The sequence below is a fragment of the Plecotus auritus genome (genome assembly GCF_963455305.1).
Source record: "Plecotus auritus genome assembly, chromosome: 1".
NCBI lineage: Eukaryota > Metazoa > Chordata > Mammalia > Chiroptera > Vespertilionidae > Plecotus > Plecotus auritus.
Genome location: NC_137770.1, coordinates 245,242,572 through 245,263,210, shown reverse-complemented (window position 1 = coordinate 245,263,210; position 20,639 = coordinate 245,242,572). Strand labels below are relative to the sequence as shown.

At 61.0% G+C, this 20,639-nt stretch overlaps 1 protein-coding gene across 2 annotated transcripts in view; it reads right to left on the bottom strand.

Annotated features, from left to right (window-relative positions):
* EVC (EvC ciliary complex subunit 1) overlaps positions 1-20,639 on the bottom strand; it is a 53,515-nt gene that overhangs the window by 24,859 nt on the left and 8,017 nt on the right. The window contains exons 3-11 of one of the 2 annotated variants that reach the window (XM_080650563.1): positions 19,661-19,744; positions 17,472-17,704; positions 15,578-15,662; positions 14,636-14,734; positions 12,367-12,504; positions 9,348-9,506; positions 4,785-5,001; positions 3,501-3,649; positions 2,881-2,979 (exon numbers count right to left, since the gene is read on the bottom strand). In XM_080650563.1, the coding sequence (XP_080506689.1) occupies positions 2,881-2,979; positions 3,501-3,649; positions 4,785-5,001; positions 9,348-9,506; positions 12,367-12,504; positions 14,636-14,734; positions 15,578-15,662; positions 17,472-17,704; positions 19,661-19,744 (1,263 nt within the window). The remainder of the gene's footprint in view (positions 1-2,880; positions 2,980-3,500; positions 3,650-4,784; positions 5,002-9,347; positions 9,507-12,366; positions 12,505-14,635; positions 14,735-15,577; positions 15,663-17,471; positions 17,705-19,660; positions 19,745-20,639) is intronic. The other variant, XM_080650564.1, reaches the window with a different exon arrangement.

The following is a 20,639-nucleotide window of genomic DNA, read 5'->3' as shown; positions in this document are numbered from 1 at the left end:
CGCGCCACCTGGGATTTAGCGGCATCCGTGTCAGCCCAGCTGGGACCTTACTGTTTGTTCCCAGGTCAGGAGGCAGCGGGCATTAGGAAAAAGGCTGTTCTCTGCAGCCTAGAACTGTGAGGCGGTCATCCGTTTACCTCACCGCCCCGTGCCCACCACACCACGACGGTGCCACACCGCCCCGTGCCCACCACACCACGACGGTGCCACACCGCCCCGTGCCCACCACACCACGACGGCGCCTCACAGCCCCGTGCCCACCATACCACGACGGCGCCTCACAGCCCCGTGCCCACCATACCACGACGGCGCCTCACAGCCCCGTGCCCACCACACCACGACGGCGCCTCACAGCCCCGTGCCCACCATACCACGACGGCGCCTCACAGCCCCGTGCCCACCATACCACGACGGCGCCTCACAGCCCCGTGCCCACCACACCACGACGGCGCCTCACAGCCCCGTGCCCACCATACCACGACGGCGCCTCACAGCCCCGTGCCCACCACACCACGACGGCGCCTCACAGCCCCGTGCCCACCATACCACGACGGCGCCTCACAGCCCCGTGCCCACCATACCACGACGGCGCCTCACAGCCCCGTGCCCACCACACCACGACGGCGCCTCACAGCCCCGTGCCCACCACACCACGACGGCGCCTCACAGCCCCGTGCCCACCACACCACAATGGTGCCTCACAGCCCCGTGCCCACCACACCACGACGGTGCCTCACAGCCCCGTGCCCACCACACCACAATGGTGCCTCACAGCCCCGTGCCCACCACACCACGACGGCGCCTCACAGCCCCGTGCCCACCATACCACGACGGCGCCTCACAGCCCCGTGCCCACCACACCACGACGGCGCCTCACAGCCCCGTGCCCACCACACCACGACGGCGCCTCACAGCCCCGTGCCCACCATACCACGACGGCGCCTCACAGCCCCGTGCCCACCATACCACGACGGCGCCTCACAGCCCCGTGCCCACCACACCACGACGGCGCCTCACAGCCCCGTGCCCACCATACCACGACGGCGCCTCACAGCCCCGTGCCCACCACACCACGACGGCGCCTCACCGCCCCGTGCCCACCACACCACGACGGTGCCTCACAGCCCCGTGCCCACCACACCACGACGGCGCCTCACAGCCCCGTGCCCATCATACCACGACGGCGCCTCACAGCCCCGTGCCCACCATACCACGACGGCGCCTCACAGCCCCGTGCCCACCACACCACGACGGCGCCTCACAGCCCCGTGCCCACCATACCACGACGGCGCCTCACAGCCCCGTGCCCACCACACCACGACGGTGCCTCACAGCCCCGTGCCCATCATACCACGACGGCGCCTCACAGCCCCGTGCCCACCATACCACGACGGCGCCTCACAGCCCCGTGCCCACCACACCACGACGGTGCCTCACAGCCCCGTGCCCATCATACCACGACGGCGCCTCACAGCCCCGTGCCCACCATACCACGACGGCGCCTCACAGCCCCGTGCCCACCACACCACGACGGCGCCTCACAGCCCCGTGCCCACCATACCACGACGGCGCCTCACAGCCCCGTGCCCACCACACCACGACGGTGCCTCACAGCCCCGTGCCCACCATACCACGACGGCGCCTCACAGCCCCGTGCCCACCACACCACGACGGTGCCTCACAGCCCCGTGCCCATCATACCACGACGGCGCCTCACCGCCCCGTGCCCACCACACCACGACGGCGCCTCACAGCCCCGTGCCCACCACACCACAATGGTGCCTCACAGCCCCGTGCCCACCACACCACGACGGTGCCTCACAGCCCCGTGCCCACCACACCACGACGGCGCCTCACCGCCCCGTGCCCACCACACCACAATGGTGCCTCACAGCCCCGTGCCCACCACACCACAATGGTGCCTCACAGCCCTGTGCCCACCACACCACGACAGTGCCACACCGCCCCGTGCCCACCACACCACGACGGCGCCTCACAGCCCCGTGCCCACCACACCACGACGGCGCCTCACCGCCCCGTGCCCACCACACCACAATGGTGCCTCACAGCCCTGTGCCCACCATAGCCTGTTGGGTGTCTCACCCCAAAAAAAAGGTGTGGGAAAGAGCCTGCCAGGCTGCACGGTGAGGTACCTTGTGAGCATCTCCCGTGCACACACACCCTCCCGTGCACGCGCACCCTTCCGTGCACGCGCGCCCTCCCGTGCACACACACCCTCCCGTGCACGCGCACCCTTCCGTGCACGCGCGCCCTCCCATGCACGCACGCCCTCCCGTGCACGCGAGCCCTCCCGTGCAGACACACCCTCCCATGCATGCGCACCCTCCCGTGCACACACCTTCCCGTGCACGCACACCTTCCCGTGCACACGCACCTTCCCGTGCAGACACACCCTCCCGTGCACATACCTTCCCGTGCACACACACCCTCCCGTGCACACGCACCTTCCCGTGCACGCGAGCCCTCCCGTGCACACACACCCTCCGTGCACACGCACCCTCCTGGACAGTGAGGAGGTGAAGACTCGGAACACTTTATGATGCCCACTGTGTGCCCACAGCATCGCCATGCTCCGCCATGGAAGCTTACCCCCCGGACAGTCCTGTGGAGAAAGCTCACTCCCCCGTTTTAACAGAGGAGACTGGCTGCTGACCCCCAAACAGACCGGCCCCAGCTCTCTCTGCAATGCCTCCCGGCTCCCTGCTCCCGGCGCTGCCCCTGCAGGCCGCTGTCTGCTCAGGCCTCGGAAAACAAGGTGTGTCCCTTTCGGCCTCTGGGGCCTGGGCCAGGAGGACGTGTGGTGCTCACACACACTCAGACCCCGAGGGCTCTCAGCCCGGCCCGCCTGGGGCCACGTACCTGGCAGAGCGCCACCGCGGCCTCGGTGGCCCTGAGGTTCTCCTCTTCCTCCAGGTCACTGCGCGTCACCCTCTGCCGCTCCAGGATCCCGTGAAAAGCCTGACAGTAAACAAAAGAACTGAATGGGACAGAAACATGCAGTTCCCCCTCCCCCTCCCCCCCAGACACATCCCCCCACCTGCCCGGCTCTCAGATCACAAGGCCGTTCACCTTGGTTTACATATGAGAAAAGTGAGGCACGGGGTCACGTGGCTTCTATGGCTTGCAGGCCGAGGCCACGGCAGGGGCCAGCGAGCCTGGACCCCAGGAGAGCCATGGACTGAGCTTGTGTCCAGCCAGGAGGAGGAGGTGCAGGCCGCCCTGACTGCTCTCTCCTGGACACAGGCCGCCCGGACAGCGTCCTCTGACTTAGCTGCTGACCCTGCCCAGGCCTGGGAGACCCGCCCAGCGGAGCCCTCGTCACGGTGTGCAGACCGGGAGCCAGGGATGCAGGCTCAGAGGACTCGGCCAAGGTCACTGGGTGGACCCACAGGAGGCCGAGACGTGCCCCCATCGGCCTGCTGGACGCCAGTGACAGGGCCTGAGCCACGCCAGGCCGGCAGGGTCGCGCGCACGGTCACCTGGAGGAGCTCCTGGGGGTTGGCGGTCAGCTGCGCCTCCGCCAGGAAGGCCCTGCGTTCCTCCTCCTGGGCCCGCGTGAGCTGCGCCGTGCCCTCCGCCTGGCGAGCCCGCGACGCCTGGACCAGCTCTTTGCCTCGCTGCACGAACTCTGAAAGGAAAATGAGCCAGGACGTCACAGGCGGCTCTCCCCGCAGAACCTCCCTGGCTTCTTCTGCCAGCCCCAAGAGGGGGCGCCACGGAGGGGCGAACCCCAGGTTATTTTAGTTTCATTATTCGGGCACGCGTGCTCCAAAAGGCCGGCGTCAGGCGCTCGGTCCTCCGAGCCCAAGGCCCGCATTATCTGGAGGGACCTTCCCCGTTGCGTTTCAGAGACAGCGGGAGGGAGGGAGCGGCGAGAGAGGCCTTAGAAGAGATGTGAACGCCCGCTCTCCGCCACGTCCTGCAGGCCAGGAGTGGGCCCTCCCAGGAGCCAAATCGCAGGCACACTGAGTTGGCCTTCCAGCTTCCAGAACCAATGTCTGCTGTCCGGGCCCCTGTGGTAGCATCATGTCACCGTGGCCCGAGCTAAGACACCTGGAGACCCCTGGTCCAACAGGATGCAGGCCAGTGTGGGCGTCAGAACCTGCTGGGGGACTCGACAAGCACACAGATGCCCTACAGACGCCCCAACGAGACCCATCGAGACCCGAGGGGCCCCAGGCACACACAGCCTTGGATCAGCACCAACGGGCTCTCGCCCAGGCTGTGGGAAAGCGGGCGCAAGGGGGGTACCCGCCCTGCAGGTCGAAGACCAGGTTGCTTCCTGCAGCCCCACCAAAAGCCGGACCCGGACTAAGCCCCGGGTGCCCGATGTCTTCAGCCCTCACCTGCCACGTCCCAGTCGGCCCAGCAGCAGGCGTGTGTGTGGGAAGCGGCCACGGTGGGCGCCCTCTCCTGCCATGCACACCTCGCCTGGCATCCCAGGGCCCGTGGCTGGTGCAGGGCTGCGGGCCCTGGGCACCTCCGCCCTCCTGCCCTCTGCACGTTCCTGGTGGCTCTGCCGAGAGACCCTGGGGTCTCCGAGAGCCGGAATCACCGACGAGGAAATGGAGCAGGAGAGCCCGCCAGGGAGGCAGCCTGTTTACCCCGATCTCTGGGGAAGGCACGCGAGCGCAGAGCACCTAAGGGACGGGTCCCCGAGGGCAGAACTGGGGCTCTTGCTGCCCCCAGCCCGGCCCCCATGGCCCCCATCCCGGCCCCCATGGCCCCCAGCACCGGCCCCAGGCCCCACGGAAGCCACTCACCCCTGCTGAAGCGCTCGGCCTCCTCCCAGAAGGCCTTGTGCTGCTGGGTCAGCAGCTCCTCCTTCTGCCGCCCGGACAGCCGGCCCTGGGCGGCCAGCAGGTCCAGGCTGCGGGAGATGGCGGCCAGCCGGCACTTGGTCTCCTCCTGGACCTGCAGCCTCAGGAACTCGATCATCTTCGCCATGTGCGCCCGGCCCATCGTCCTCTCCAGGAGGTCCTGAGGGCAGAGGCACCAGACGTCAGGTTGGGCCATCTTGGGGCGGCGCTGGGCCACGGGCTGCGTCCTGGCCCCCGACCTCGCTGCACGCCGAGCACAGAGGGCGTAGCTCCCCGCTGAGCCGCCCGTGTCTGCCTCTCAGATGGGGACCCCGTGGCCCCTCGTGGGGACGTGGCGAGGCGGACACGGACAGCACATGCAAAGCGCCTCGTACATCCTGAGTGCTCCCCAGAGGTCACTCTTCCGGGAAGGAGTTCAGCACACGCCTACGATCCAGGAGGAAAGCCGCCTTTCTCCCAGCCCTGCCTCCCGCAGCCCTGCCCAGGAACAGCACAGGGAGAGTCAGGGTCACAGGAACCAGGGCTTCTGTGCTCAGAAGCCCCGGTGCTGGGACTCGGAGACTTTGGTGGCGATGCCCGGTGTCAGACCTTAGAACCGCCCACCTCATCCTGCCGCGTGGTCGTTACTCAGGGCAGGACTCCTGGGAAAGACCCCCCACCCCCCACCCCCCACCCCACGCAGGAAATGAGGCCTACAGGGGCGGGGCCCTGCAGGGCTGCCTCACTGGGCCTTCTGTCCCAGAGAGCGGATGCTCAGTGAATGGGGCCGTCGAATGAGAGTGAGGACGCCGGCAGAGCGGCGACACCGCGCTGGCCACGTGGACATGGGAGAGCTGCAGGGCTGCGTGCTTCCCCACCTCGCCATGGCGCCACCCGCCACCCGGCTCAGGAGGCCCGAGCCAGCCCGGCCCCTTCACCGCCTGCAATCCTGCCCCGTTCAGATCCTCTCCCTATCGCCTTCCCGCCGACGCAGTCACTTCTGCGCTGGGACCGTGGCACCTGGTCTCCCAGCCTCCACCTGTCCCCTCACACTCGGCCCCGCGTGGCAGCGGGCCTTTCTGAGATGCAGACCTGGCTCCTGAGTCCCCTGGCCCAAACCCTCTGGTCACTGCCCCCAGACCGCGTCCAAACTCCCAAGCACGGAGCAGATGGCCTTCAGGACCAGCCTGGCCTCGTCCCCAGCCTGGCCCCACACACCTGCCGACTCCTGGCCGCCCAGAACACGGGCCTGCAGCTCCGCCAGGCCTTTGCACATGGGCCTCCTCCCGGGCCACTGCCCTGCCTCCTCGTACGCACTCCGCGGCCTGGCCGGGCCCTGCTCGCCCAACAGGCTCTGATCCTCCCCACCCCATCCCCACTCTGTGCTCCACACCCATGGGCTCCTGTCTTTAAGGAACCGACTGGAGAGCCCGGACGCCAGGGGTGTATCTGAGACACCCCCAGCCCAGCCGGGCCTCACTGTGGCTGAGCTGCACCGGTGTGGGTTCTAACAGCGTGTGGACGGGGCATGGATAATGATCCCCCAATGCTGGACCAGGACGCTGAGGTTTATCCCGGAAGGCCACATCACTAGCCCAGGGGACAGTGGCTTTGAAACACACCAGCCAGCAGTCAGCGGGCCCATGGCCACTAGAGGGCGCAGGAGGATAAGCGCCAGGTGCCCTGTGGCCTGGGAGGCTCTGCCAGGGCCCAGGCAGGGCGGCCGGCCGGGACAGCCACCTCTGATTTAGCTCACTGAGGCCCTCCAGGCTCCTAGTGACAGCACAACCTGTAAGGCCTCTTCCAGGGCTCTGTTCTGAGAGTCCCCGATGCCAGTGCCATGTTCCAGGTCCACCTGCCCAGGTCCAAATGCTCAGACACCAGCCCGAGAACGGAATTCCAGAGTTTATCAACAGCACATACTAGACACGTCACGGGGGGACACGCGGGTGCAGGGAGCTAACCGGCCCCCTTTCCAGGCAGCACTGAGGTGCCTTGTCCATTCTGCCCGCCGACAAGTGGCCGAACACGTGCTCATTTCCCACGTGAGCTTCTGATCAACGTCCTGTGTGATCGCCAACACTCCAGAGCAGAGCAGGTGCTACTCCGATCCCATTCTACAGATGGTGAAACTGAGTCACAGGGAGGCTGAGTAACTGCCCCAGGCAGCACAGCTAGGAAGTGGCAGGACTGTGGTCTGTGCTCAGGTTTCTGGCTCCAGTCTGCAAATTGGTTTCTGTAACACGACGCGGCACATAATAGGTGCTCATTAAGTGTTGGCTGAAGGAATCGCCGACTGAGAACCCGAGTAATTCATCCCCCTCTTCCTACTTGGCAGTTGCTGGCCAATACTTGGCCAACACTGTTTTGTTTTGTGTATCTGCATCCATATCCTGCTGACAGGATAATAATTAAAGAATAAAGGAGAAAAGGAAAGCTTTTTCCTTTGATGAGCGTCCATATCGGCAGCCTGATCAAATTAACATCCAGCTCCAAGGGGCTTGGACGGCCAACCGGAGGCTGGGGGGCGGCTCGGCCACGCGTGAGGCAGGGTGGGCCCAGGTGCGTCACAGCCGGCTCCTGGCTGCCTCTTCCAGGCGCACACGGGGACTGTGTACAGGACGGGAAGCACACCGTGTTCTCCAGGGGCCGTGTGCCCTGGGCGTCTGTTAACGTGCACCGTGGATTCGGGCATGCGTGGATTCGGGCATTCGGGGATGCGGAAGTCGCTGGTCTGCAGCCACACTCGGGGGCAGAGGGTTGTGGAGAAGTGGCAGGAATCGCTCTGGCTCCTCAGCACCTGCTCCGCGGGTCTGAGAGCTGAGTCTGCGCTGGGGGCAGGGCGGCCACTAGAGGGTTCTGAGCCGCGTGTGACCTGGGCAGGTGCACAGGTCTGAAATGTAGCCTACAAGTTCCCAAGGCCAGAGGGAGGGGAGACGGGTGCGTAGTGACCCGGGCCTTGCGCACAGCAGGTGAGCCCCAAGCCTCCACCCTCTGGTGATGAACACCGAGAGCTTCCCTGGGCCTGCCTGTGACAAGTCCCAGGACCCCTCTTATACCCAGAGCAGCTGGAGCTCCGAGAGGGTGAGTAAGCAGTCCCAGGTGACACAGCTTCCAGGGGCTGGGCCTACAGGTTGCGATTTGCAGCTTCTTCTGGCCCAGTGGCTTGCATCCCCGGCTGCACATGCGAATGGTTTGGGGAGTTTAAACCAGCAAAACCGGGGCCTCTGCTTCAAACCAGTCAGCCTGGGCCTCTGGGCAGGAGGCCAGGCACAGACTTTTTGGGGGGCTCCCTCGGTGACTCAGGAGGCAGCAGGAGAGCAAAGCAAAGCTCCACCCCCCCAGCGGGCGTCAACCCTGACTGCTCCCCGGGGTCACCGGAGCTCTAACCCCAGGCGGTTCCCTCAGGCTCTCGGGTGGGGACGCACCTGGGACCCCAGCATCAGGGCCTTTTAACACTCCCGGGTCATGTCAGTGTGAGGCGGGGGTGAGACACAGTGCTCTGTGCTGTGCGACATGGAGCTGGCCGACATCTCCACAGCTGGGATGGAGGGATGGAGGGATGGAGGGATGGAGGGATGGGAGGGAGGGAAGGAGGGAGGAAGGGAGGGAGGGAGAAAGGGAGGGATGGATGATGAATGGAAGGATGGATGATGGATGGATGGACAGATGGGTGGGTGGAATAGAGGGAAGGAAGGGAGGAAGGGAAGGAATGATGGGATGGAAGGAAGAAAGGATGGAATAGAAGGACTGGATGGATGGGTGGTGGACGGATAGATGGATGGGATGGAAGGATAGATGGATGGAAAGAAGGATGGATGGATGGGTAGATGGATGAAAGGATGGATGGATAGGATGGATGGGTGGAAGAAAGGGAGGAGGGAAAGAAAGAAGGAAGGGAGGGAAGGGAAGGGAAGGGAAGGGAAGGGAAGGGAAGGGAAAGGGAAGGGAAGGGAAGGGAGGGAGGGAGGGAGGGAGGAAGGAAGGGAGGGAGGAAGGAAGGAAGGGAGGGAGGAAGGGAGGGAGGAAGGAAGGAAAGATGAAAAGAAGGAAGGAAGGAAGGAAGGAAGGAAAGATGAAAAGAAGGAAGGAAGGGAAGATGCAAAGAAGGGAGTAAGGAAGGGAAGGAAGGAAGGGAGGGAGGGAGGGAGGGAGGGAGGGAGGAAGGAAGGAAGGAAGGAAGGAAGGAAGATGAAAGGAAGGAAGGAAGGAAGGAGGGAGGGAAGAAGGAAGGGAGGAAGGAAGGAAGGGAGGGAGGAAGGAAAGGAGGAAGGAAGGAAAGATGAAAAGAAGGAAAGAAGGAAAAAAGGGAAGGAAGGAAGGGGGAATGAACAGGAAGAAGAACTGGGTGGAAGGGTTGAATGGGTGATGGGAGGACAAATTCATCGCTTTTCTCTGGGCTCTCTCCCCATCCTCAATACGAAGGTGTGTAACTGGCCAATCTCTACAGCACGGGGAGCTTCCGATTTCATCTCTGTGTAAACCTCCGTGCCCCTCCCGGCCCGCCCGCCCGCCCGCCCGCAGTACCAGCGCCTGCAGGTCCTGGGAGTCCCGCAGCAGCCCCTCCGCTGCGCTCATTCTGGCCGTCAGCGCCGCCCCGAGCTGGCGCGCTCTGGCGCTGGGACACTTGAACTGGTCCACGAGGCAGTGCTGGACGCTCTCCATCTGCCTCCAGAAGGCGTCCATCTGGGAACGAGAACGGGAGGGGCGGAGACTCGGTTAAGAAAGCTGGAACGCCGTGCGGTTCAGGCCCACGTGGTCAGGCGTGGGAACCGCCATCCACTGCTTATCACAGACGAAGATTCCCAACCGGTTACACCTCGGAGCACTGCATCTCGCAGCGATCACACGCTAGAGGTCCCTCCTGTTCCACGGAGGGAACAGCAGTAGCGGCGGACCCGGGACCTCCCCGCTTAAACACGGAGAGACCAGCAGGCTGAGTCCTGCCGGCGGGGACAGGGGCGTGGATCCCAACGCCCTCTAGGGCGCTTCCAGAGCTTTCCAAGGGACTGATGGGACGTGTCCTGGAAATAAAAGCACCAACGGCATTTAAAGGTGAGTTCTTGCCCCCAAAGTACCAAAGAGAACGCGGCAGAGACGATGCTGAGCGTGGAAACGTCCTCCTGGACACTCGCTTTCCTGCCCCATCTCGTCAGGCGCGGCGCCGGGACGCTGAGTGGCTGCGAACGTGGGGCTTCGCGCTGTCTCTGCGGCCTGAGAACCGAGGACAGCGATCCTGGAGGCTCAGCGACGCCTTTTGCTTTATGACGTGCAGGTCACGCGCGGCACGCAGTTTGCTTCCAGATAAAGTACAGATGGAGTGGACGAGGATGAGGGCCAGGCGCAGGGAGGTGGACCCTGGTCCCGGGTCCCGGAGCGAACGAGTGGCAGAGGCAGCTCCCAGCTGGGGCTTCTCCTTGGCGCCCCGTCTCTGACGCTGAGATGGACTCTTCTTGCTGGGCAGGCATGGGAGGGGTCAGGGGTCAGGGTTCACACTGAAGCTCACACTGACCTTGCTGCTATGGCTGAAGGTGGAGAGACATGACAACCTGAGGCTCGCTTCACCCTGCCGCCGTCTCCAGGGCCGGCTCAGCCAGGACGGAACAGCACCCGAGGCACTGGCGCCTCTTCGGAAGTTTGGTGCCCACCTCGGGCCTCCGGGCAGCTTGGCACACCCTTCGCGGCCCCGTCCGCAGCTCATCCCATCGGACCCCGCCCGCCACCCGCAGGCTCACACCTGCTGTCCCCTCGCCCATCAGACGACCTCTCCGCCCACCGTCAGGGACGTGGATGCTCGTCCACGAATTCCTGCCCAGGATAGAGCACACGTCCACCAGCCTGCGCTTCCTCTCCACCCCGGGAGCCAGGACGCTCCGCCCGTCCTTCTTAAAAACCTCCGACGTCCCCGGGCGTCCGTGACACGAGTTCCTCCTGGTCCCCCAGGTCCCCCTCCGCCTTCTTGTGGTGATTCTCCTTCACCCGTGCTCCTCGCTGTGAGCAGGATCCAGGCGCTTCTCTGCCGTCCTCCACCCGGTACTGGGCCCGGGGCGTCTCCTTCGTGGGTCACCAGAACTTCGCAGAACCTTCCGAGGACTGCGAGCCCTCTCCTGAGCCATGCATCCCCGGACTCCAGGCTGAGACCCTCCTGCACGCCGCCTTCCAGAACGTGCTCGCTCTCCGTCCTCCCCCCTGGGCCTGGTGCAGACCCGGCCCCCAGGCAGCTCCGGTGGTCACGCCGGCACTCACCATCTCCCTCCCAGCCTGTTCTCACCTGGGCCCTTATTTCTGTAGAACTCACCTCTGCACCCTCTCCCCGCCCCCAACCTCACTATATCCCACCCTATCGCTCCCACTTCTCCTTACCCCTCCACCCCGCCACGAACGCCTTCATGAAGTCCCACTGCACGAGCCCGTAGCTGGCACTGGCCTCCACACAGCAGCCTGCGCAGCCTTCTAAACCAGAAGGGGACCCAGCACCCTCTGCGGCAACCCTCCGCAACTCCCCCTCCTGGGTGAGAGCAGGGCCCTCGTCCAGGCTCTGCTCAGCTCCAGGCCCTGCTCAGCTCCAGGCCCTGCTCAGCTCCAGGCTCTGCTCAGCTCCAGGCCCTGCTCAGCTCCAGGCCCTGCTCAGCTCCAGGCTCTGCTCAGCTCCAGGCCCTGCTCAGCTCCAGGCCCTGCTCAGCTCCAGGCTCTGCTCAGCTCCAGGCCCTGCTCAGCTCCAGGCCCTGCTCAGCTCCAGGCCCTGCTCAGCTCCAGGCTCTGCGATGGCTCCAGGCTCTGCGATGGCTCCAGGCTCTGCGATGGCTCCCTCTGCCCGTTCCACCGCTCCCTGCTGCCTTCTCTGCCGCCCTTGGGCCAGCACCACACCTCCCGCAGGCAGCCTCCGCCACCCTTTCTTCCCCGAAAACTTTCCTAACTGACGGTGAGACAGTTCCTCTCTCCCCTGCGCCTCAGCGCTCCTGAGTCCCCGTCTGTCACACCTGAAACCCAGAAAGTCCTCATTTGCTCACCTGTCATCGCCCCCCAACAACACCCCCCGCACCCCGCTGGCATGAGCATCTCTCGGGCAGGGCCAGGTCTAAGTTCATGGGAATCCCTGTCGCCAGCACAGCACCTGGGCGCCATGGAAATGTGTGTTTAAGACATAATACATGAACAGAAAAAGCAAAAAAGAGAGAAATAGCTGAAGGAAGCCCTCCTCTCTGGGACTTAAGACCTGCTTTTAGGAGCGATGCCCAGGGGGTGAGGAGCTGGCAGCAGCACCCGCTGCACCCACACAGGGTCAGAGCAACCTCCGCTTTGAATGAGACGAAGGTCGATCTGAAACGTCAGCCAGGGGATTGGTTATGACAATAAAACGCCTCCCTCTGAAAATCCTGGCCCTTAACGACACCTGTCCATCACTCAATTCGGAGGCGGATCCCTGCCTCCGGGGCCGACCCAGCAGGGAATCCCGGTATTAAACACGGTTCTAGGCGCATCCACTCTCCCCAGTGGGACTGTCTCGAAACCACGGCTTTTACGCAGGAAAAAGTTGACCACGTACGTTCTCGATCAGCTGCTCAGAGTACTCCCTCTCCTTCTTCTCCACGTCTGCCAGCGTGATGTACTGGGAGTCACCGGTGCCCAGCGTCTCCGTGTCTGACAGCCTGACCTGAAGTCCCTTTTCTAATTCCTCCAAATCCTGCAAAAGGCAAAAGAAAGGAAATGAAGAACATGTTGAATGTGTCTTAAATTCTGGAGAAAGAAATACCTTTGTTTTTCACGTTCTCATATAATATTTCTTACCCCTGGGAAATATGTCTTAACCATAATTCAGTGCTATGGGTGTTGTCCTATTTAAGGTTTGATGATAGAAACCTATTTTTCTCCTTACACGTAGAGCCTCGAGAACGATGCATTATTTTCTCCTATAGTACTCATCCCTCCACAAAAAGTAGACCAGGCGTAGAAAGCAATGCAACAGCACCTCTCAATCCTTCTGCAGCCCTGGGAAATCATATATTTAAAAACGCCCCGAGCCTGAACAGGAAGTCACGTCCATGGCGACTCTCTTGGGCAGAGAACATGACCGACATTCTTCTCTGCCTCCAATATTTTTCCCATTTTAGTCCACATTGTGATTTTTACATCTGTACTCATGTCTGTATCTCTGTATTATGTTAAAAGCGTATCTTACCTAATAATAGACAAACTTGTAAATTGACCATACCTCCGCTACGCCCATAGCCAATCAGAGTGAGTATGCAAATCAACCCAACAAAGACGGAGGTTATTTTGCATACATAGGCCCCAGCGCCTGGGTCCCGGTAACATCCTGGCACCCAGGTCACTCTGAGGTAGGCCCCAGCGTAGGCCCTGAGCAGCCTGGGAAGGGCCTGAGCCAGGGGGCTCCTGGGTAGGGCCAAGCCTGCGATCAGAGCCAAGGGGGCAGGGGCGGAGCTGGCGATCGGAGGGAGCTGGGGGTCCCCTACCCAGGGCCTGAGGCTTTAGGCCTGGTCAGGGGTGGAGCTGGCGATAAGAGGGAGCTGGGGGTCCCCTACCCAGGGCCTGAGGCTTTAGGCCTGGTCAGGGGTGGAGCTGGCGATAAGAGGGAGCTGGGGGTCCCCTGCCCAGGCCTAAAGCTTCAGCCAGAGGCTTTAGGCCTGGGCAGAACCCAGCCGGCGATCGGTGTGAACTACAGAGGAAATACCTTTTCTTACTGCTCATTGGCTAAGCTCCCTGTATGCCACTGGTAATATTCTTAGTAACTTGGGTATAAGAATCCAAAAAGGTGATCTAGGGTTTTCCCACCACACTTCTGGAGAAAAAAACAAAGGTCTGCTGCTGGTGGGCTAAGAAATGCCATATCCTGCCCTAGCCGGTTTGGCTCAGTGGATAGAGCCTTGGCCTGCCTACCGCAGGGTCTGGGTTCAATTCTGATCAAGGGCATGTACCTAGGTTGCAGGCTCCTCCCTGGCTGGGGCCCAGGTCAGGGCTCATGCAGGAGGCAACCAATCAAAGTGTTCCTCTCACCTTGATGTTTCTCTCTGTCTTTCCCTTTCTCTTCCACATTCTCTGAAAATCAATGGAAACATCTCCTCAGGTGAGGATCAAAAAAAAAAGAAAGAAAGAAATGTCATATCCTATGAAAGACACATCTTGAAAATGCCTAAAGAAAGCTGTTATTTTTTCATGGTGAAGGGACTGGAGTCCGTGTTGATGAAAACACCTTGGTGGCTGTGGTGACTGGCAGTGGCTGCAGCAGCGGGGTGATGGGGCTGGTGCCTTCCCCTGATCAGCCCGGTTGCCTCCCACAAAGGGAGGCCAGACTGCGGCTTAGGACATCCCCTGAGGGCTCCCAGTATGTGAGAGGGGGCAGTGGGACATCCCCTGAGGGCTCCCAGTATTTGAGAGGGGGCAGGCTGGGCTGAGGGACCCCCCCACCCCCAGTGCACAAATTTCATGCACGGGGCCCCTAGTCTATATATATAAAACCCTGAGCGACCATTTGACCAGCCAGTAGCTATGACACTCACTGACCACCAGGGGGCAGATGCTCAATGTAGGAGCTGCAGAGCTGCCGTGACTTGGCAGTGGTGGTTCTCGGGTGATGCACCCAGAACAGAGAGAAGGGAGCCCGATTCCGGGGTGTGTCACCCGAGAACCTCCCTCTCGCAATCCAGGACCCCTCAGGGGATGTCGGAGAGCCAGTTTCGGCCCGATCCCTGCAGGCCAGGCTGAGGGACCCATCGGTGCACGAATCTGTGCACCGGGCCTCTAGTATTGTAATAAGCTATTGTCCAGTTACCTGGAAATACAGATTGAAGACTTACGTTTTCTTGTTTTGAAAGAATCTTCTGGTAGAATTCGTCATCAGGCTTCTTTCTTGGAAGGAGGTCAAGGAGGCACATTTTAAAAATCTGAATAAACATCTATTGCCAAAGAAGGAAACATAACAGAAATAATGGTTTAAACAACAGTATCTCCCTCCCTCCTCTCCTTCCCCCGTCCTCCTGCTTCTCTCTCCCTCTCCCTCTCCGTGTCTCTGTCTGTCTCTTTCTCTGTCTCTCTCTCTCCCCGTCTACCTGTCTGTCTCTCTCTCTCTGCTTCTTTTCTCTCTGTCCCTCTCTCTGTCTCTCCTGTGTCTCTGACTCTTTCTCTGTGTGTGTGTCTCTCTCTTTCTGTCCCTCTTTTCTCTCTCTGTCCCTCTCTCTGTCTCTCTCTCTCTGTGTGTGTGTGTGTGTGTGTCTCTCTTTCTCTCCTCTGTCTGTCTCTCTTTCTTTCTCTCTGTCTCTCTTTTCCCTCTCTGTCTCTCCCTCTGTGTCTCTGTCTTTTTCTCTCTCTGTCTCTCTTTCTCTCTCTGTCTCTCTTTTCCCCTCTCTGTCCCTCTCTCTGTCTCTCCCTCTGTGTCTCTGTCTCTCTTTCTCTCTGTCTCTCTTTTTCCCTCTCTGTCCCTCTCTCTGTCTCTCCCTCTGTGTCTCTGTCTTTTTCTCTCTCTGTCTCTCTCTCTCTTCCCCTCTCTGTCTCTCTTTTTCTCTCTGTCTCTCTCTCTCTCTTCCCCTCTCTGTCTCTCTTTCTCTCTCTGTCTCCCTCCCCCTCCCTCTCTGGATAAAGGGAAGCTGGTGCCCACCGCAGGCAGGAGCTGCCTTCCCATCTTGGGCTCTCTCTCTAAGGTCGCTCTCCCTCCCCACACCCACCTCCCAGGGGTCCCGGCGTACAGAGCCCGGGTGGCGGTTCCTGAGCCCTGAAGGGTCCGCGCCCGCCTCTCCACCTACCGAGTGCCTGTCCTGCCTCAGCGCCGCGTCCAGCCGGAGCAGGTCTTTTAAGTGGAGGTTATAGATGCACAGGTCAAGGTCGGCGCTGCAAAGTCGCAAAAGAGAAAGACAGACCTTTGAGTGTTTGAGTTGGGGAGGGAGGTGACAGATAGGGTGTCCCTGCTCAGTATGAGCCACGCGGGTCCTGGCTCCAGATTTTACACGTGCAGTGCGCGGAGATTCCCAGCAGCCACCACGGTTTACGAGAAGGGGTTACAGGAGCTCTCTGCGGCCCACTCGTGACCAGAGGGGACTGCAGCCTGGACATCAAGGACAAAAGCGGAAGGGACGGCAGGTGGGAGAAGTGACCCTGACACGTGCTCCGGTCACGGGCAGGCCCGTATCGCATGCCACCTTCCTGAGAGCTCAGTTAGACAGCCTGTGCCCACTTGACAGATGAGGACGCTGACGCAGGAAACCGAGGGCCAGAGAAACCCGTGTTGGTCACGGCCACAGGGGCAGGTAAGAGGCAGGGTGAGGTGAAGGCTCTCTTTTTCTCCTACACAGGCAAGTGCCTTTTAAACGACTGATCCCGGACAGTTGGACGTCCCCTAAGCCCAAGGCTCAGAAACAGCCTTTCCCAGCGAGGAAAGGGGCTCCGGTCCAGCCAAGTCCCTCCCACCGTGGGCCACCTGCAGGGTCCTCACCCAGCTCCGGCTCTGAGCCCACTCATGCCACAGCCCTGGGCTGTGTCCAGGGCCCCTCGAGCTCACCGAACTTGGAGCAGACAGGCCTGAGGACCGGCCCACACCCCCCCCCCCCGACCCCCCGACTGAGTTTCTAGGCACCGACCACGAGCTGAGTCCCGCTCCAGGATGGATAGTGTGAATATTCTGAGCGTGGACTTTGCAGATAAGGTGGTGGGGTCAAATCTGGTTCCATCACCATCCGCTGTGTGACCTTGGGCAGGTCACTCAGCCTCTCTGAGATTCACTTTATTTTTTTATTTATTTACATATTTTTATTGATTTCAGAGAGGAAGGGAGAGGGAGAGGTAGAAACATCAATGATGAGCCGAAACCGGTTTGGCTCAGTGGATAGACAGAGCGTCGGCCTGCAGACTGAAGGGTCCCAGGTTCGATTCCGGTCAAGGGCACACCTCCTACTGGGGAGTATCTTGGTGGCGGGCACTCTTCAGTAGGAGGTGTGCAGGAGGCAGCTGATCGATGTTTCTCTCTCATCGATGTTTTTAACTCTCTATCCCTGTCCCTTCCTCTCTGTAAAATATCAATAAAATATATTTAAAAAAAACCAAAAAAACATCAATGATGAGAGATAATCATTGATCAGCAGGAATGGCTCAGTGGTTGAGCACCTACCTATGAACCAGGAGGTCATGGTTCGATTCCTGGTCGGGGCACATTTCCTTCATAAAATGGGGACAAAGCTAGCCCCCACCTGATGAGGTTGTTAGGAGGAATTAGTTCACTGGCTGATTAACAGGTACCCATCACTGAACCTGTCCCAGGCTCCCGCTGGCGGGAGAGACGGGGTAGGGGACAGGACGGACCTGATCCTTGTGCTCATGCAACAAGAACTCCTTGCAAACTGCTCAGCACTCGGCCCAGCACCCGGAAGGCGCCTACTCAGTGCTCGCTGCGATGCCAAGCACAGGGCACGCCGCTGACGCATCGAGGGTCCCCTGAAGTCTCTCCGAGGCTGGATCCTGACCCCATAACTCTTAGGAGGTTGATACCACATGTCAAGTGACGGAGGGAGACAGGGTCCCACTCTGATGCGGGGCGGCTGTGTGTCCCTGGCTGAGTTGCTCAACCTCTCTGGGCCTCCGTTCTCCGTTTCCTCCTCTGACAACGACATGCCTCGTGGGCCTGCGTCCTCCATCCGCCCTCCTCACCTCTCGCAGGTCAGGGCCTCGGGGAAGCTGTGGACGCAGAGGAAGGCGCGGCCGAGGAACCTGTCGTCGCTGGCGGCCGAGTGGATGCTGGACGAGGAGCTGCACTCGTCCTTGTCGGCCTGGCTCAGGCTGCCCAGGCTGCTGCAAGGCGACGCCTCCGCCGGCTGGTTGGGCAAAACCACCTGCTTTAAGTTTTCGTGCAGAGACGGGTTGGAGGAGCCGTCCGCCAGGGGCTGGGGCGGCAGAAGAGAAATGGGACTCAGTGCACGCGACCACCAGGAGTCTGACTCGGTAATTCCACCCGCAACGGCGGCTCCCGGGGCGGGCAGGCGGGCAGGCTGGGCAGGGGCGGGAGTGGACCCGTGTCACAGCTCTCTTGTCCCCAAGAGGCCAGGGCTCTGCATCAGGCTCCCCCCTGCCCCTTAGCTATGAGCCTGCCTCTGCCCTGATGACCGCTCCACCTGGCACTCGGCTGCCCGCCTGCCCATCTCTACAGCAGCCCACTTGCTGCTCGCTGCTGTCTCAGACCCGGGGCCAGCTCTGTCCACGAACGCGCTGACCACCTAGCGCTTCTTCACCTGCACTGACGTGGCGCCCCCTCCTCTCCCCGGGCATTCCAGGCGGCATGCCATTGCCCTGGGGTTGGCTCAAAGAAATGCAGTTCCGGCCATGACCTCAAGAGGGCGCAGCCTGGTGCATCCTGAGCAGGGCTCTGCCCTCCCCGCTCCCCCCACTCCCAAGGCTGAAACCCTCTCCCCCCACTTTGCTGGGCGGAAGCAGCCGTTCCCCAGACACAGAGTCCAAAGCCTACCTTCTTGGAAGCCCAGCCCACACCAGCTTCCACAGGCCCGTCTCTCTGTGCAGCCCGACACCACACTGTGTCCCTCCCAGACGGGGGGGGGCAGCCTCCAGGCTGAGGACCATGCTCCCCTGACCTCGAGCCACGCCCAGTGGCCACTGGGGAGACGACCCGGCAGTGGGTGTGGTGCTGAACAAATGCCCCTGTTCTAGGAGTGTACCCCGCCTCCCCACAGAGAGCTAAGGAAGGAAGTGGTTCCCAGTGTGTGTTCCGGGGAACAGGTCCATGAACTGCAACCCGTTTCTGTTCACTGTAAGGGTTCCCCGGAGAACCTAATCTGGGAAAGTCTGCGTGAACCAGGGTGGACTAATTTCTGCGGTGCGGGAACTCTCAGAGCCTTTGACAGACCCCGGCTGCTCCAAGGCAAGTGCTGATTTAGGAAACAGAACGGGTACTGCGTGCTTAGCTGTCACACACGGGCCTCAGCCCTATGTCTACCGTCCGACTTAACCCTCAAAACCACTGGTTGAGGCAGGAGGGCCCATTACTCCCATTTCACAGATAAAGAAACCGAGGCCCCAGAAGTCAGGAAATGGCCTGCAGTACACAGCAAGGGGGCAGGGGGCGGGGGAGTGTTCAGAGTGAGTCGGGGTCACTCCAGAACCTGTCCTCTTTCCTGCCAGCATTTTCCTCAACTTTCTTGACCAGGAAACTCTTTTTCCCACAGAGCACTTCACCGGCTGAGGGCTCCTGCGGCGCCATGGGGTAGCCCGCTCTCAGCGAAGCTCCCGGCTGCAGGTATGAACCCCTGCCTTCGGTATAAGGCCTGCAGCCCGGGGAGGGGGTGACTGGCCCTGCCGCTTTCTGCAGTGACCTCGGGCGGTCGTGAGCCCCTCTGGGCTTCCGTTTCCTCTGCGTAAAGTGGAGACGACAGTGTTCTTTATCTCCTAGGAGCATGTAAGGCTGGAAGCCGGATGCATGACCAACGCTTAGCACAAGCCGGCCCCACCGTAAGTGTTCAGGAGTGTCGGCTGCTGGCGTGAGCCTCGGGGTCTGGGAACGAGCTGCTGGTAGCTGTGTCAGTATCGGTATTTGTTTTAGTGTTACGCGAGCAGGGTGGGTGCTGTCCTACTGTGCTGTCCCTGGGATAGATACAACACACCATGGTGATTCCTTGCCTTGATACACCCAGGCAGCCCCTGGCCCTGACCACAATGCCATCAAACCCCTAAGTGTTGCTCGGTGACAAAGCCTCACGCTTTGCCCATTACAATGGCTGCCATAAGCCTTTGAGTAGAACCTGAACTGCACATCGAACCCCACTTCTCCACCCCAATCTCCAGGGCACTACTGAGTAACTGGATCCCGAGACGGAGCGCAGGCCTCTCACCCGGAACTTCTGGTTGATGGGATAGACGACTTTCGCCTTCAGTGCGAATGCTGTGATGTTGCTGTTGAAGGACGGCTTGCGTTCCTGGGAAGAAGAACAGACGGCATGGGGAGCTTCCGGGAGATGAAGGATAAGCCGCCAAGGGTTTCCGAAGTGCCACACCGACTTGTCACAGTGGCCTGGGAAAGGGACCACGCAGGCACACACAGGCCTAAGTAAGCACTCACTCGGCAGAAGGATGGATGAATGATGGGGGAATAGGTGGATGGATGAGTGGACAGACAGACAACAGGTAGAGGGATGGATGGACAGATGGATGGATGGATAGGCAGGTGAGTGGATGGATGGATGGATGGATGGATAGATAGGTGGATGGATGGATGGATGGGCAGGTGAGTGGATGGATGGATGGATGGATGGGCAGGTGAGTGGATGGATGGATGGATAGATGGATGGGCAGGTGAGTGGGTGGATGGATGGAGGGATAGATGGATGGGCAGGTGAGTGGATGGATGGATGGATGGATGGATTGATGGATGGATGGATGGCCAGGTGAGTGGATGGATGGATGGAGAGATGGATGGGCAGGTGAGTGGATGGATGGATGGATGGATAGATAGGTGGATGGATAGATGGATGGGCAGGTGAGTGGATGGATGGATGGATAGGCAGGTGAGTGGATGGATGGATGGATGGATGGATAGATAGGTGGATGGATGGATGGATGGGCAGGTGAGTGGATGGATGGATGGATGGATGGGCAGGTGAGTGGATGGATGGATGGATAGATGGATGGGCAGGTGAGTGGGTGGATGGATGGAGGGATAGATGGATGGGCAGGTGAGTGGATGGATGGATGGATGGATGGATTGATGGATGGATGGATGGCCAGGTGAGTGGATGGATGGATGGATAGATGGATGGGCAGGTGAGTGGATGGATGGATGGATGGATAGATAGATAGGTGGATGGATGGATG